General features: G+C 33.2%; 1 protein-coding gene across 4 annotated transcripts in view; it reads right to left on the bottom strand.

Moving 5' to 3' along the window:
• The window catches only part of LOC126892105 (zinc finger protein 235-like), a 46,537-nt gene extending 30,040 nt beyond the window's left edge, over nt 1-16,497 (bottom strand). For 2 of the 4 annotated variants that reach the window (XM_050661546.1, XM_050661548.1), the window contains exons 1-3: nt 16,301-16,497; nt 12,304-12,417; nt 9,497-9,610 (exon numbers count right to left, since the gene is read on the bottom strand). In XM_050661546.1, the coding sequence (XP_050517503.1) occupies nt 9,497-9,610; nt 12,304-12,417; nt 16,301-16,427 (355 nt within the window). In that variant the 5' untranslated portion in view covers nt 16,428-16,497. Of the gene's footprint in view, nt 1-9,496; nt 9,611-12,294; nt 12,418-16,300 lie in introns of all 4 variants that reach the window. The other 2 variants (XM_050661545.1, XM_050661547.1) reach the window with 1 other exon arrangement.
• Nucleotides 16,498-18,823: the final 2,326 nt, after the last annotated feature.

Raw genomic sequence — 18,823 nt, forward strand, 5'->3', positions numbered from 1 at the left:
GGGATACACCTGGACAAACAATCTAACCTGGCGTACCCACATATGGAAAAAAAGAAAGCAGCTGGGTACTAAATGGAAAAAAGCTGTACTGGCTCCTTAGCAGAAAATCGCAATTATCATTGCGGAACAAATTACTAGCTTACAATACTGTTCTCAAACCAGTATGGACCTATGGAATCCAGTTATGGGGAACAGCTAAATCGAACATTGCTATCATAGAGATTTCAGTCAAAAGCCCTGCGTAGTATAGTAGATGCTCCTTGGTTCGTAACAAACCGAGACATTTATAATGATCTAGAGATGCCAACGGTTACTGCAGTGACTAAACAGCTTAGCAGAAACTACCTAAGACGCTTAGAGCAACATCCAAACACAAAACACACTGGCAATTAATCTGCTTGACAACAGTGAAGAAACCCGAAGGCTGAAAATAAGAATACCCTTGGATCTACCATTCTAACAGCAATAATTGTACATATGAAATTAATTTTAAATTGTGATAGTTTTAATTTATTTTTTAATATCGATGTAATAATGTAAAGTTACAAATTTTTATTGTTTTTAACATAAATGTAAGAATATAAAAGTGCATACAGAGAGTGGATCATTGGACAAACTCTCTCTCACAACATTGTACCAATCAACATGTATGCTTATTGTTATTATATGATGTAACAGATTGCAAAATAAACATTAAACAAAAAAAAAGATTCTTTAGGACATTCTAAATAAAATAAGTTTCTTGGCATTTTTCTCAAAAGTTAATAATTTTAAAGTTATAAGCGATTTAAAATCCGAAAAATGACAAAAAAACACATTTTCGCATTTTCAATCGCTTATAACTTTAAGGGCCGGTTGTTCGAACGCTAATCAACAATGATCATTATCAAATATTTAATTACTGTCACCAACTGTCAATGTCAACTTTGTTTGGGTTGCTGAAAACATAATTTATTACAATTATGAAATTACTTAATTAATTATGTTAATAATTGTTATGTTAATTGATTAACTAATCTCATAATTATAATCAATTATGTTTTCAGCAACCCAATAAAAGTTGACATTGACAGCATTGGTGACAGTAATTAAATATTTGATAGTGATCATAGTTTCGTTTCAGACGTCGACCGATAAGGTCGAATGGCCAATCGATGTAAATACAAACATTCGAAACAACGTTTTTAAACTGTTTTTAATCTGTTTTAAACTGTGCTGTGTTTTAAAAATAAAACTTAATAACAACTTACGCTACATAAAAAGAAGTTACCTGCATCTGACAGCGAAAACCGGTGCAGGTGCCTTATCGGTGTGTGATAGCTGTTATCAGTGATCGTATGAAGGTATTTATTTATTTATTAATTACCCATCATTAAGAAACAAAACAAATAATAATTAATACCTAATACTGTGAAAAAGTTAAACACAAAAATCGGTATGACTATTTTAATCAGTGGCGTAACTTAAATAAATTAGGTGAATAAATTATTAAACCACAAATGTATCAAAATACGAATATAGGGGAAATTACACCATATATACAAATGCAACCCATCTTAAACATTTACAGCACGCAAAATGTTCAGTATCCAACTGCATTTGATGCAAGTCAAACCATCCCAATGGTACCACAAAATTATGCGGCTCATAACAATTACGCACAGGGGATGTTTCTCACTCAACAACAAATGCAATGTACACCATTCACGATGTCAACACATGCCATTCCCGATCAAAGCCAGCAAAATAAAGTTCAGCAGAAGATAAATTATTATCATGATGCAGTAAATCCAACTACAAGTAATCAAAACCAAATAAAAAATGTCTCACTGTCAGAAAACGAAAAAATGGAGCAAGAAAGTTCAGATAATGAAGTATTTCAACCAAATGAGTTCCAAAAAATTGAATATAAGAAGCGGAGAAGAAATAGCAACAGCCCACAAATGAAAAAGAAATCCTTAAAGGTAAGTGAAGTTGAAAATTCTATTAGCACACAAAATCGTTTTTCTTCACTATCAAATGAAGATGATACAGAGCAAAGAAATAATAACAAAAAGGAAATAGATAAAGTTCCTCCTTTTATACTATATGGAGTCTCAAATTTACCAGCTCTTCTAACATTAATTCGCTCATCTACGTCAGATTTTGCTTACAAATTGTTATCAGAAAACAAAATAAAAATCCAGACAACTACTATCGACAATTACAAAACAATCAAAAAGCTGCTGGACGACAATAAAATCGTCAGGCATACCTATAAACGACCAGAAGAAAAATCGTACAGAGTAGTTTTACGAAACATACACCACAGCACAAACACAAAAGACATAACAGCAGCATTAGCAGAAGAAGGTCATAAGGTAAAACAAATAATGAATGTCCATGACAAACAAACAAAATCACCCAAAAACTTGTTCTTTATTGACATTGAGAGAAATCGAAATAACGGTGACATCTTTAAAATCTCAAAACTGTTAAATGCAGTTGTTAGATTCGAAACACCCCACAGAAAGCAAACTATAGTGCAATGTAAACGATGCCAAAGTTATGGACACACAAGAAACCAATGCACTCAACAATTTCGCTGCGTGAAATGTGCTGAGTATCACGACTACCGTACCTGCAAAAAGAAAAAAGAGGATGGCAATCCAGCAAAATGTGCATTATGTGGAGGAGCACATCCTGCAAATTATAAAGGTTGTCAGGTATACCTTGAAATTTTAAATAGAAGATATCCCTCCAGTAATGGTGTGGCTGTACAAAATCAAGTGACAAGACCAAAAGTACAAGAAAAAGAATCACAAAACACTATAAGCAGCTCACACGCTCCAGCAGAGGTGAAAACATATGCACAAGCAGCTTCAAATCAAAATCAAGTTCAAAATATAAACAGGGTGGAGTTATTACCGCAGTCAACAAATAATCAATTCACCACGTTCCTTCAACAGCAAAATAATTATCTCCTGCAACAAAACGTTCAACTTCAACAACAAATAGAAAAGCAACAGCAAGCAATCCTTGAACTAACCAAGGAAATAAGACATTTGAGAGATCTAGTACAGCAAAACATTCAATCCAATAATTAATGGCTCAAATATTTAAAATAGCTTTATGGAACGCCAATGGGGTCATAAATCGGAAGAATGAAATTGAGGCATTTTTAAAATTTCACAACCTAGATATAATTCTAATATCTGAATCTCACTTAACATCAGAAAATAGTTTTAGAATATCCAACTGTTTAATGTACAATGCTGCCCATCCAGACGCAGCAAGAAGAGCCAGTGCTGGAGCAGCTATAATCATTAGAAAGGGTATAAAACACCATATTTTACAAAAGATTGAACAACCAGATCTACAAGCAGTCTCCATTGAAATAGAAGATTGGATCGGACCAATCTCGATAGCTGCTGTATACTGCCCACCAAATTATAGAGCAAACAAAAATTCTTTAAGTAACCTCTTTAACCAACTTGGTAACCGTTTCCTGGCAGGTGGAGACTATAACGATAAACATACTAGTTGGGGTTCAAGACTGTGCGCTCCTGGAAGAGGCAGGGTACTACATCAAATCATATCAGAACAACACTTGGACCATTTGTCTACGTATCAGCCTACATACTGGCCATCCGACCCGCAGAAAGTTCCCGACTGTTTAGATTTCTTTGTTACAAAAGGGTTCTCAAGGGGATATCTAAGTATCGAATCAAATTTCGATATAGAGTCTGATCATACTCCTGTAGTAGCAACTGTACATTCAGGAATTAAAAAAAAAAGAGCCTCTGCCCAAGTTGCACAATTACAAAACCAACTGGCAAGCTTTCAGAGAAAGGGTTGAAGCAAATATTGAACTAAACGTATCACTAAAGTCACCAGAAGAACTAGAAAAAGAAATCCAAAATTACACAACGATTCAGGAAGCTGCATGGAAATCAACACCTCCACCAACAAAAGCAAAACAAAAAATTAATTGTCCAATAAATGTCAGAGAAAAAATAATTGAAAAAAGGTATCTGAGTAGAACTTGGAAGCAAACTAGACATCCAGATGAGAAGTTAAGGCTCAATAGAGCAGCACGACAATTGAAGGAACTACTAAAACAACTAAAAAATAACAGCGTTCAAGAATACCTAGAAAATTTAACGCCGTCAGATGCCAGCGATTATGCGCTATGGAAGGCTACAAAAAAAATAAAACAGCAACATCGTCATATCCCACCAATTAGAAAATCCAACGGAACATGGGCCAGAACAAACAATGAAAAGGCAGAAACTTTCGGCGAATACCTAGAAGAAGTTTTCAAACCTATACCAGCTGCTGCAACAAATAACGATCAAGAAATCTACAATTTCCTACAGAACCAAACCCCGACAGGAGAAAACACACTACACGCTTCACCCAGAGAAGTTCAAAACATAATCAACAATAATCTAATAAAAAAGAAAGCACCTGGCTATGACTTAATCACAGGTGAGGTAATTAAAAATCTACCTACCAAAGCAATTAAAATGCTAACTCAATTGTGTAATGCGGTACTAAGGCTAAAACACTTCCCAATCCAATGGAAAATTGCGGAAATTATCCTTATACAAAAATTAGGAAAACCTCCAAATGAGCCCACTTCATATCGACCAATTAGTTTAATGCCAGTAATGTCTAAGATCATGGAAAAAATAATAGAAAAAAGATTTCTACAAATACTAACAGACAGAAATATGATACCCGACCACCAGGTAGATTTCCAAAGGTAGACCTAAACTTGTCAAATCAAATATGCGCAGAATTTGATGAAGAATACAATCATCGGATTTCCAGTGCCCCTTCATTAGGAAAATTTGGTAAAATTTTGATTTTTTTATTTTTGATATTCAATTACGCCCTCTAGCGGTGGACCCACAATTATGAAAATAATTTCCAGGCTTTTCCTGAGGCAACTTTTGTTATAAAATTTTTTATTTCAAAGCTCTACTATAAACGGTTCCTGAGATATGGCCGAGAGCCACTCTTATTGGGACACCCGGTACAAATAATTATGTTAATGTTTATATTACTGAACAGAGAATTGAGTAACCTTTCAATAATGAGCTGGTACACAACCCCTATTCTCATTTAAAAAAATCATTGATTACGTCATCACGCTCAAATGGATGACGTCAATAACCATCATAATTTAAAAATATAAATCAACCTGTTTGAGGATTTCCTCAAAATATTTTTAGTTACAAAAATATTGAATTTATGCAAACCTTTACGTCCTCACTATACAGGGTGGTCCAAAGAAAAGAGTCCACCTAGATATTTGGCAGTAGTTTTAGATTTTAAGGCTATGGGTACATAATTCGCAAATATTTTATGTGTATCCCTACTTTTTCTGTCTTTACACGGCAAATTACATGTAGTAAAATTCACATTGGTATGGATATGTAAACATTACTAGAATGTCATTCACTTGAAAATGTCATCATTAATTTAAAGAGATGGGTTTTGAATGTTCTTGGATAACTGTTATTTTTATAATTGCAAATTACTAATTCAGTTAATAAATGTAATAATTTTTTCACTAACTATGTATTCAGTGATTGTAATAACTTATTTGTACAACAAAAACTAATACTCAATCGAGAAAAGAGGAAAAGTGTTAAAGTGATTTTTTAATAATATATTGTTATGGAACGCTTACAATTTTGAACATCTTTAACAACAAAATACTTGGATTACAGAATATTATTCTGATGTGTTCTCTGCTTGGATCATCCACAAATAATACACAATAAATAACTTTTTATTAAGTTCACGTTTTAAATCAATTATTTATCAAATATATCAATAATATTTAATCAATAACTCAAAAGATTCCCGATACAATGTCAAATATTTAAAATTGTCACTGATTGTCAGTGTCTGACTGACAATATATGCTGACAATATTATATTCGGTTGAGTGCGTTGTAAGACAAAGATAGATTTGGAAAATATTACCACGGCATTGTGTTCATTTTTTTCGAATCCTGAGAAAACCAATGAATATTTTTGAAAAATTTAAACGCAGAATGAAAGACTAAATTATTACCGAGGGCCGAAAGTTCCTTAGAATAAATAAAAAGTTTATTTTGAATGAGATATTTGAAATTAAAAATCACACTAAATTTTCTCTTAGTTTTTCACCCCTGTAACTTATTAAAATAAACGTTATAGAAGTTCTCAGGGACTTTCGGCCCTCGCTAATAACGTAATCTTTCATTCTGCGTTTAAATTTTTCAAAAATACTTATTAGTTTTCTCAGGATTCGAAAAAAATGAATCCCCATTTGAATAGCATTGCAGCCGAAAATACGTACCGATCCTCTTAAGGAAATGCCGAAACAGGTCGATTTTTATTTTTATATTGCAAATTTTTGGCATATATTTCATACCAGCGACGTCATCCATCTGAGCGTGAAGATGTAATCAATGATTTTTTTAAATAGGAATAGGGGTCGTGTGGCAGCTCATTTGAAAGGAAGTTAAATTCTCTATTCAGTAATATAAACATTAATATCTTTATCTATACAGGGTGGCCAAAAAAGTAATTTTTGAATCAAATTAATTGACACAAAAAGAAGAATGTAATTTATTTAACTCAAAATACATTGTACTGCTGTCAGAAAATAGAAACAAAATTTTATTTTACAAATAAACATTTCTTTTCGCTTAAATTAAATCACAAACATCCTCCCACCTACCTCTTGGCAGTTTGAACATTTAATTTAAGCGAAAAGCAATGTTAATTTGTCAAATAAACATTTTTTAAAATATTTTCTGACAGCAATAGAATGTATTTTGAGTTAAATAAATTACATACATTTTTCTTTTTGTGTCAGTTAATTTAATTCAAAAATAATTTTTTGGCACCCTGTGTAAGTAATGATATTAATGTTTACATTATTGAATAGAGAATTAAATTACGTTTCAAATGAGCTGCCAGATGACCCCTATTCCCATTAAAAAAAATCATTGATTACGTCATCACGCCCAAATGGATGACGTCACTAGTATGAAATAAATATCAAAAAATTGTAATTTAAAAATAAAAATCGGCCTGTTTCGGCATTTCCTTAAAATCTAATAACTACTAATAAATATCGAGGTTGACTCTTTTCTTTGGCCCACCCTGTATATTATTCTATAACAAATGAGAGAAATGTATTTCTCTGAACTGAACTGAATGTTGTAAAAGTGATCGTCCATTGAACTCAATTCTACATGATATCTATGAATTTGTCAAGACTATCTGATGAGGAATTTTTTATGTCTAATCATTATAGGGCATAGACCTACCTCAATCCTTAAAATCTACTACATCGCAGGAATAGATCCACTTAAGACCAGAAGAGCTGTAGCTGCAGTGGCTGAGGAAGACAAACAAGTCAAACATCACAGTTATCTCCTGCATGATCACTCTACACAACCTGCATTATTTAAATCAGTGGTTCCCAACCTTTTTCCCATAATCGCCCCCTTAGACAGGTTTCACCGGTTGTGAATACTATAATCGCCCCCCTCCCCAATTAAATTGAAACAAAAAATTATTCAGTACAATATTGATTTATTTTTACATTTCGTAAAATGATACATGGTAAGTCATCATTCAATCTTCGCTTGTCCACTGCTGGACATAGATCTCTCTCATAATTTTCCCTCTATTTCGATCTTGTGCCTCTTGCATTTTGTCCACGTGTTGGTTAACATGGTTAGTAATAATTGTTAATTTCTCCCTTGAGCCTGGTGATACTCACATAATTTCTTTATGTCTGGCTCAATGTTGGTTAATAGCTATGTACCTCAAATCCCCTCTAAGGTGAAGGCAGTATGTTTGAAGATTCTCAGAATAACCACATGATGATTTCTGGGGAATTTGGTCAGACCTCCTCTCTGTATATTTTCTTCAAAAATAGATAGTTTGTCAATGAATGCTCCGACTACTCCCTTCGCTTTGGCCATATTTATGTTCTTCTTTTGTAATTCCAGATTCGTTCCATTTAATTTTTCAGAAATATCTGATAGTTAAGCGATGTCATTTCGCTTCTCTTGTAGTGCTGTACTCAGTGTGGAGTCAGTAGTTATCAGAAATTCGATAATAGTATCCATGAGACTGCAGAACCGCCGTAAGCAATTCCCTTTCGAAAGCCAGCGGACTTCCGTATGTAGTAATGTAGTAGCAATGTATTAAATATCTCATCATTTTATTTACAGAGTGTCAGAGTGTACGAAATATTCCATCATTCTTTGGTTTTGCTTTAATTTTATTTACCTCATCTATGACAAGACCAATATTTACATATGAAGTACAGACATGGACCTTCACGAAGGAAAATATGGAAAGAATGGCCAATACTCAAACGGCAATGGAAAGAAAGACGCTGGGTATCAAGATAAGTGACAAAAATAAAAATACATGGATCAGAAATAAAACCAAAGTGAAAGATCTAAACAAGCATGCAGCTACTCTCTAGTTAAAAACATGATAAAACAACAGACAAAAAGACGGAAGATGGAATGAAGCGACAATCCACTGGAGACCTTGGGACCGTAAAAGAGGAAAGGGCAGACCACAGATGAGATGGTCGAATGACCCAAAAAGATACGCTGGGACCAGATGGACAGGATTAGCACTGAACGAAGAAGAGTGGAAAAATAAGGGGGAGGCCTACGTTCAACTTTGGACAAATGAAGGGCAAAAGATAGATAGATGACAAAACGACCACAATTTTGGCCGTACACTTTTTGTTGGAGTCAGATCGGCAGGGTCGGTACCTACTCTCATCATTCTTATCCCACTTCTATCCCTTTCTCTTTTGTGCGGATGTTCGCCCAATATGAAAGCTCGATAAAAGAAAAATGCAGAATTAATTATAATGTATTACTTACCTACAGAATTAAATTGTATCATGATTCATAGCCCTCTGTTACTAGACGAGATGTTTGTGTTATTATTACCTGCATTGGTGTACATTTGATTACTTTTTATTGTCCTATGGATATCCGATCGAAAGTATTGTTTTTTCTTCTCTATTACCCATTTCTCTTTTCCCAGATGCTAATCGCCCCCCGTATCGCCCCCTTCGCTCTATCGCCCCCCTGAAAATCTCAAATCGCCCCCAAGGGGGCGATCGCCCCCTGGTTGGGAATCACTGATTTAAATCACTCCTCAGTTAACTTCGTCACATAAAACAGCTGGAGACATCACCAAGCGACCAAAAGAGAAATCTTTGGAGCCAGCATGATCCACTTTTACTCGACCATAAGGACCTACAGGATCGAACTTACTGTTCTCACCATATCACCAAATACAGAGATCTTGAGATATAAAGAAGACCCCGAAGAATAGAACAGATGAAACAATGCAGAGAAAAATCTGATAGGATAAATCTATTGAGTGTATTTAAAATCAACTATACAATAAATTTAACCTCTAGATAACAGTTCACCCTACATTGTTTATTACATATTTATCTCACCTAAGTTATACTCATCTGCTTCATTCTTCAGAACTCCCAGATCAAGTGATGTAGATAACTGACTCTCTATACACATTGGGTCATCTTCCAAAATTTCAGCTTTTACTGCCATAACTATTGAAAAATAGGAATTACATCACATTGTTTACGACTAATTATTACAGTAGACTCCCTCTATAACGAGAACTGAAATGGCGAAGTGATTTCATCATTATAAGCAGATCTCGTTATATCAGACAACAATAATATTGTCCATACCACAGATTAACCCAACACAGATGCGAAAGCTATGCTATGATGCCGGTACAACATTTGGTAACCTTGAAACTAAGGAGCACAGTTGTTGTGCCGGTGTTTGCACCAATACAATTGATAACTTACAAAATTGTTCATTTGGTCTATAATACTTACTTTTACACCTGATTTGATATTTACTATATTTACACTAAAAATTAAGACAAGCAAAACTTAACAAAACATATTGGTCATTTAATAAATTTATGTGTTAAACGAAAAAGGAAATCAAAATACAATAGGTAATTTGGGAATTCTAGGTATGTCCTTAACAAAACAAGAGAAAGTTAACTAACTGTTAGAAAAGTGACAATCGTTAAAGATTTATATATAAATGGTCATTTATTAAATTTCTGTGTATATTGAAAAATAATAAAAAGTTGCTTGGAAGTGAACAGGATATAAATATAATAGGGTAATTTGGGAATTCTAGATAGGTACAAAACAAGAGAAAGTAAACTAGCTATAAAACAAAACAAAGTTTTGTCCTTAACAAAACAAGAGAAAGTAACCTAGGTATCAGAAAAGTGACAGTCGTTTAGTGACAGTAATTTGGGAATTCCAGGTATGGCCTTCTAGAACAAAACCAGATAAAGTATTGTTAATATAATAATTTTCAAGTTCCAGGTTATTTAATTATATAATCAAATTTAATTATATAAACAACATTTAGTTGGTAAATAAAGATTTTTTTCAAAAAGTGATAAGTTTTGAGTCCAAAAAAGTATAATGTGAGAGCGAATTGTTTGTATTCCTGAGAATCTTCTGGCCTTTGGGACTTTTTTCTGCAACAGTGCCTGAGTTTTTACAATTTCGGCCAATGATTTATTAAGAAATTTGTCACATAATTTTTTAAACTGCTCTAACTCTTGTTTTGTACCGTTTTGTTTTTTACATATTTTTCTATTCAAAAGTTTTCTTTTTAAAAGCCTGATTTTACATTTCAGTTTATATTCACGTGGCAAGTTATACATAAAAGATGCTGGTGTTTTTAATGATACTGAAGGTGATAACTGGGAAACATCTTTTGTAATTCTTGTAGAAATGTGTCCATCTTTTTCCTTACTGGGGCTGATACAAACTTGTTTATAGTATGTTACCTGTAAATTTTCCGCCGCAGGCGTTATTTTATTAAGAGATATTCTATTATTATATTCTTATCTGAAAAATCATATCTTTTTATTATTGAAATTATTGATATTTACCTTGATATTTACCTAATTTTTTACCTGACAATATTTGAACTTTTTTCGGCGGCTCCTCAGACGTATTCGCGCAGATATCTTTAGATTCGGTAAAAATTGAAGGGAAAGCATTGTCATACAAGAGTTTTCGTCGTGAAGATGAGCATACAAATTTATATTCAGAATGCTTTTCGCAAATTCTGTATCTAGTTAAATCCTCCTCTAACAAATCTTGTCTTTTAGTAGCTTTTAACCATAGCTCACTCCTATAACATAAGATGTTTTTTAATAAAAATTTAATGTCTTCTTAATATCTCTTTTATTTTTTAAGATTACTTTGACTATCTTCAATAACAGGGCGTTATTCATTCTTACTAGTAACTAAAATTTACTGTTTTCAAGACAGGATTTTTTTCACACTTATCAAAATATTTCTTGAAAAAATACTATTGAAACTATTTCTAACACACATAGCTTGAGCAACCATTTTATGTAAGTTTCGAGATTAATATAATTAATATGATATAAGTAACATGCCGCTTAATCAGTATTTAGAAAATAAATCAATTTATTAATGACACTACATACCTTACTCCATCCTTTGGCAATCTAAAAAAATGATATTTCTTGACCCGTCTTAGATGAACACCCTTTACAAATACACGTATATCCAACCATTTTTAAAAATATAACAAAACTATTTAAACACTCTTGATAAATAGAAAAAATTACCAATATAATCAGCCCATCAATTTAACACCACAATAAGCGCATGTACTGTCGAGGTTGTTCAGGAACTGACAATAAGCTTAAGCCTACATACTAAGCGAGCTAGTAAGCGACTACCCTTTTGGTAACTCAAAGTGGGAGGAGTTTACCAAAACTCAGTACCAGAGTCATCGCCAGGGTTTCGCATCTGTGTTGGGTTAATCTGTGTCCATACCACTATGACTAAAATGTTTGGATGCCTCTTACATAGCTTATTAGGTGTCGATGGTTGACTTCAAAAATGAAACTTGGCCATCGTAAATTGTAAAATTCAATATCAGTGGATAGATAAGACAGGAAGAAGTTTATTACAGGCGGTGGAATTTATTACAGCACACGCCTCAGCAAGCACACATAATATGTTGGACATTCCTGTATACAAGCAGTTGGGGTATTTATTTATAGCCATCCCCACGCCATAAACAGGTAAGGAAACATATTCTTTGATAGAGGTGTTATAGTTCAATAGGAATTTCATGGGACATCTAGTGTACCTCATTATAAGCGAAACCTTATAATACCCACGTTCGTTATAGAGCGAGTCTACTGTACCTAAGTTACCTCCTGGTTCAGTCCTCAGGTCTCCCTGGTCAAGGGATGTGGATGGCTGACTTTTGATATATTTTGAATCATCTTCAACAAACTCTGCTTTAATTTCAGCTTTAACTACCATAGCTAATAAAAAATATGGAATTATAGTTGTGCTAGCAAACTAAGAGTCATTAACCTGTCAGTGATAACGCATGGTCTCATTGACGGAGCTAACCTATTCATACCGATAATTAACGATATATTGAGATATTTGGGCTAGGTCATTCAATAGCTTCATATTTTACCTAACCATTGTTAGTATTAAAATATTGTTGAACATAGATACATAGTTCGTTTGTAACACAAGATTTCGGACTCAGAGACGGATGTTAGCTTTTGCGGCTGTACTAAAGGTAAGGATTGTAACTTTTAGTGTTGTTAAGATTGACTTTTTTTAAGTTTAAAGTTACTTCATATTATTAGAATTGCTTAAGTGTGGTTATTATAAGTGGATAATTTCATCTTTAGTTTAAAAATAACTCACCAAATTTTTTGTTTGTATTAAGATTTTAGGGTTTTTTTCTCACTTTTTAGAATAGTTGCCTGTTTTTGTTAAGGAATTATTTTTGTCAAAATAAATGTTTATAAATATAATTTTTAAATAAAACTGCATTTATTTTAAATAAAAAAGTATTTAATAAGACCCTTGAACTAATTAAATTTTAAAAATTTGTAAAATTTACAGTACTAGGGCATGTATAAACATACGGTCCCAGAGACAGACCTTAGCACTTATGTCAAAATACTTCACATTAGCACTGAAAGGTTAATACTCAGCTCAGCGGATACTATTGATGGAAATGTGTAATTAAATAAACAAGGGATTATTCGATAAAACAGGTAGATCCTTTGTTGATAGAATGTCACACCTTGAAGAATAGCACCCGCTGAGCTGAATATGAATGACTCTTTTAGATATAGTTCTGCTGAGCCGCTGAGCAGATTGACATTGTCCCAATTGTGAAATTATATAAAGGTTTAATTTTATAAAACAGGTAGATCCATTGTTTATTGAATTTCTCAACTCTGACAAAAGCACCCCCCTCAGTTGAAAATGAATGACTGTCTTAGATAGTTTGCCACACTTTACACCACATTGTTTACTTACTAAAATTAGGTACTAACTTTTACCACCGAACAACCCGAAGGTGCACTTCAATAAATTTCATTGTTTAGCTGTCAGACAGATTCTGTGACCTTGCGCCATTTTATCGGTCCAAGTGGTCAGATCCGGCGTTGCTTAAATATATGTTGCAGCACCGGTCTTGATTTTTCAAATAAGTGTAGCAAATAAAATTTATTTATTTTAAACTTATTTAACATATAATTTTAATTAAAAAATCTATTTTTAATTGTGCTCTCTGATACCAGTACAAGTTTTCAATGCATCGTATATCTTTTTGGTCTTTTTGGCAGCGTTAAATAATTAAGATATTATGCTGGATAATTTGTTAATAAATTATTTATTAGTTTATATGTTATTTCATTAAATTTAAAACAGTTAAATGGAAAAATTGCAATACCAAAAATGCCCATACGAATAATTATTGTGTATTTTTAACACATTGACGGACACCAGCTAACTTTTTTTCGACCAAACCAACGCACTTGATTATCTATTGAATGTTTTGAACTCAAATTTTTAGAAATGACTAAACTGCTTAAAATTAACTGACTTTACTAAAAAAAAAAAAAACTATGAAGGTAGGAGCCGTCACCGTCCCACCCGCCAAATATATTATGTCTAATGGGACACAACGGCTGCAACCGTTCAATGTAACTTTACGTCAAATTGTTTTATTAGGTATTTAGAACATTAGAGAAAGTCATTTTTGAACAAAACAAATTAGTTTTTTTCTATATGATATCTTTAGTAGCATGGTCCAGGGCAAAGAGGTGGAGTGTCCTGGCATGCCTCACATCTCCAATGACTTTCTGTCCTCTTAATTCTTGTCTCTGGAACACTGTTTACAGCGTAGGTAATAGAACTTTCTATGATGGTTATCTGGTCTTGGTATTAGTTCTTGGAAGTGTTGAGATACTGTACCAGTAGCATAATGAGGTTCTGAATTGTCACTACGTTGATGAATTGGCTTGAAATGGACACAGAAACAACCATCCTTAAAATTGTTATTGAGACCTAATAGCGATCTAATAAGAGCTTCTCTGTATTCTATGTATTTTATCTCTTTTTCTGTAATTTTTTGTACAAAAAATAGGAGTTCCAAGCTCTACAATAACAAAGTATGTAGTACGTTTTCAACAATATTTTATGTATACATATAGGTAAAGTTTTGTTCTGAAGCTATATTTCCTTGTGGTATTTTTATAATCAACTATTTTCAATGATTGAATACAAGAATAGTTTTGTATTTTGACAACGACACCCGACTTGGTCGTCGAAACGTTAATAAAATCATTTTTTGATAAAATTGTGGCTTATCTCCCATTAAAAATAGTTGATTAGGTAAAGTTTCATAGTTAACACCCAATTTTCAAGTACCTAACCATTTAAGTACATTCAAGTACATTAGTCCTGTCGCCAGGGGGGGTACAACGGCCTCCTTAATTCAGATGGACTTACCCAAGTTTTTTTTATATATTTTGACCCGCAGAATACGAATTTTTTGGGTAACAGTTGATCCGGATGTCGATAAGATTGTTATAGACAAAGAACTTGAGGAATTACATAACAGCGATTTCTCGCAAAACAAAACATCTTTTTGTATTTTTTGGGTCATTTTAAGCAAAAAATATTCCTACAAGTTTTTTCGTAGAATGCATAGTTTTCGAGATAACCGCGGTTAAACTTTCAAAAAATCGAAAAATTGTAAATTTTAAACCCGAATAACTTTTGATTAAAAAATAAAGTAGCAATTCTGCTTACCGCATTTGAAAGTTTAAGTCAAATTATATCGGTTTTGATTATTTGCATTGCTAAAAATTTATTATTTTATTGTTAAACAAAGCTGTAAACTGTAGTAAACACCTAGTATGTGAGTGATGTTTTCTATGATTTCTCATTTAAAATCGAACGAGTAGGTAGAGTAGCTACAAGTGCAAGCGAGGCAATTTCTACGTAGCATGCGGTAAAACGCATGTATTAGGCACGGGAAACCTATGTGTTTATAGATTAGTTTAACAATAAAAAAATTAATTTTTAGCAATGCAAATAATCAAAACCGATATAATTTGACTTAAACTTTCAAATGCGGTAAGCAGAATTGCTACTTTATTTTTTAATCAAAAGTTATTCGGGTTCAAAAATTGCAATTTTTCGATTTTTTGAAAGTTCAACCGCGATTATCTCGAAAACTATGCATTCTACGAAAAAACTTGTAGGAATATTTTTTGCTTAAAATGACCCAAAAAATACAAAAATATGTTTTGTTTTGCGAGAAATCACTGTTATGTAATTCCTCAAGTTCTTTGTCTATAACAATCTTATCGACATCCGGATCAACTGTTACCCAAAAAATTCGTATTCTACGGGTCAAAATATATAAAAAAAACTTGGGTAAGTCCATCTGAATTAAGGAGGCCGTTGTACCCCCCCTGGCGACAGGACTACATACACATTTATAGAAACATTGTGAATTTAAAAATGCTTACCTTGATTCGTCTTTTGGAAAACGGACAAAAATTTGACTTCAATTTGATACCGTGTTTTTACAGTTGATCGCTGCACATATTGAATTCGAACTGCCTTTCTTTTTGTCCATATCCATAATTATTATTGCACAATGCACAAAAACAAAATGACCGAACAGAACAACACAAAATCAAAGTAACCCCGAAACAAGCGTGATCTGACAACAACAATCACAAATTGATCGTGTCAGCAGCGGACCTGTGGACCGAAAAAATGGCCGCCGGCCGTGCGCAAACCAGATGCGCGAACTCTTCCCGCCGAGTCGACTGTGCCTTCGGGTTGTTCGGTGCTTTTACTAATTATTCCCTGAGTTACCTTGTGGTTCAGTCCTCAGTTCTCCCTGGTCAAAGTATGTGGATGACTCATTTTTGATATATTTTGAATCATACTCGACGAACTCATCCTTAATTATTTCAGCTTTTACTTCCATAGCTGAATCCATAGAGAAATAAAAACACTTGTTGTTATTTCTCTATGGCTGAATCTGAAAATGAAAATTAAAAAATATCATTGTGAACCATAGAGTTAAATATTAGCATAGAGAGAGTGTCATTTAGAGCGAAGTGACGACACCATCTTTTTTCTTTGGATTAGTGCTGTTTCACTCTTACGCATAGTAAAGCTGCTACAGTTGTCCTCCTCTTCCGTGCCTATATTCACACTGAATGTCATCGAGATTTTCGATACAATGTGATAGAAAGAGATGCAGCAAACCAGTCCATGAGATCTTGTCGTCAGGAAGCGCGGAAGGTAGGCTCCCTCTATGTTAATATATACCTCTATGTTGTGAACATAACCTATCTTACCTAACCCATTTCATTCTTCTTTTTCTTCCATTCCATTTAATTGGCGTTTGGCGTTAACTACCAGGCTATCCATCCGGTCAGGATCTGCGTAGTTCAACTGATTGTTCAAGAGCCGAACCTTTATAGTTCGAGAGCTGGGTCTAGATTCCGTGCACTGTAGATATCTATATGTCGCTTTCTATCGATGTCAATTTTCGTAAAAATATTTGAATTTTTAGCTATAATTGAATTATTTTCTAGTTTTGCTAGGTTATAATCTGCTGTGACACTTTGTTCGAACGCTGATCATTACATAGAGGTATATATAGGGCTTTTCATTCACTGTCATTTGTTTCGAGCTTCTGTCATGTGTCACATAATATTAATATATCTACGTCATACGTTATTGACATATACCAATGATACAAACCAAAGACGTATGCCGTAGATATATTAATTTTATGTGACACATGACAGAAGCTCGAAACAAATGACAATCGATGAAAAGCCCTATTAACATAGAGGGAGCCTACCTTTCGCGCTTCCTGACGACAAGATCTCATAGACTGGTTTGCTGCATCTCTTTCTAACACATTGTATCGAAAATCTATGATGACCTTCAGTGTGAATATAGGCACGGAAGAGGAGGACAACTGTAGCAGCTTTACTATGCGTAAGAGTGAAACAACACTAATCCAAATAAAAAAGATGGTGTCGTCACTTCGCTCTGAATGACACTCTCTCTATGCTAATATATAACTCTATGGATCATTATCAAATATTTAATTACTGTCACCAAAACTGTCAATGTCAACTTTGTTTGGGTTGCTGAAAACCACGGTTCTTAGACTATACTAGTATAGTCTATACTATAGTTGATTTTTTAACCAAGAGGAGTAAACTAAAAGACAGATTCACACCCAATAAAGTTACTAAAAAAGTCACCAAATTCATCTGCTTTTTTTGTTGATCATATCAGCTTTCGATGATAATCCATACATATTATATTATACTAACACATCACCAAAGAGTTCTAAAAACAACTGTTTTTATATAAATGTAGACAAAAAATATAAAAATTAAAGGAATAATGCAGAAAACAGAAAAAATCGCCGATATACTTAATTAACCTATAAAATGACAGAAGTGCCAAAATTTCATAAATGTCATTAGTGTCAAAATTTAGTAACAGTGGAGTAAACTTGCCTGCGGTTGGACCAATTAGAAACAAGTATTATGGCGCGGTAAATTTGAATCACTCCTCTTGGTTAAAAAACAAACAATAGTATACTATACTATATATAGTTGATTTTTTTACCAAGAGGAGTAAACTAAAAAGACATATTCACACCCAAGAAAGTTACTAGAAATGTCACCAAATTCATCTTCTTTTTTCGTTGATCATATCAGCTTTCGATGATAATCCATACATATTATATTATACTAACACATCGCTAAAGAGTTCTAAAAACAACTGTTTTTATATAAAAGTAGACTAACACTCTAAAAATTAAAGGAATAATGCAGAAAACACAAAAAATCGTAGATATACTTAATTAACCTATAAAATGACAGAAGTGTCAAAATTTGATAAATGTCATTAGTGTCAAAATTTAATAACAGTGGAGTGAACTTGCCTGCGGTTGGACCAATTAGAAACAAGCATTACGGCGCGGTAAATTTGAATCACTCCTCTTGGTTAAAAAACAAACAATAGTATAGTCTAAGAACCGTGGCTGAAAACATAATTAATTACAATTATGAGATTTATTATTAATTATGTTAATAATTATTGTTATATTAATTGATTATAGTCTCAGAATTGTAAATAATTATGTTTTAGCAACCCAAACAAACTTGACATTGACAGTAATTAATTATTTGATAACGATCATTGTTGATTAGCGTTCGAACAACCGGCCCTTAGTAAAACAAGGAAATATTTGAATTAAAACTAAAAATTAAAATATATATTGACATCGCGCCGATGGCTTTCTATCAATGTCAATATATTTGAATTTTTAGTTTTAATTCAAATACAGTCGAACCCGCT

The sequence above is a fragment of the Diabrotica virgifera genome, chromosome 9, assembly GCF_917563875.1.
Source record: "Diabrotica virgifera virgifera chromosome 9, PGI_DIABVI_V3a".
In the NCBI taxonomy this organism is placed as follows: domain Eukaryota; kingdom Metazoa; phylum Arthropoda; class Insecta; order Coleoptera; family Chrysomelidae; genus Diabrotica; species Diabrotica virgifera.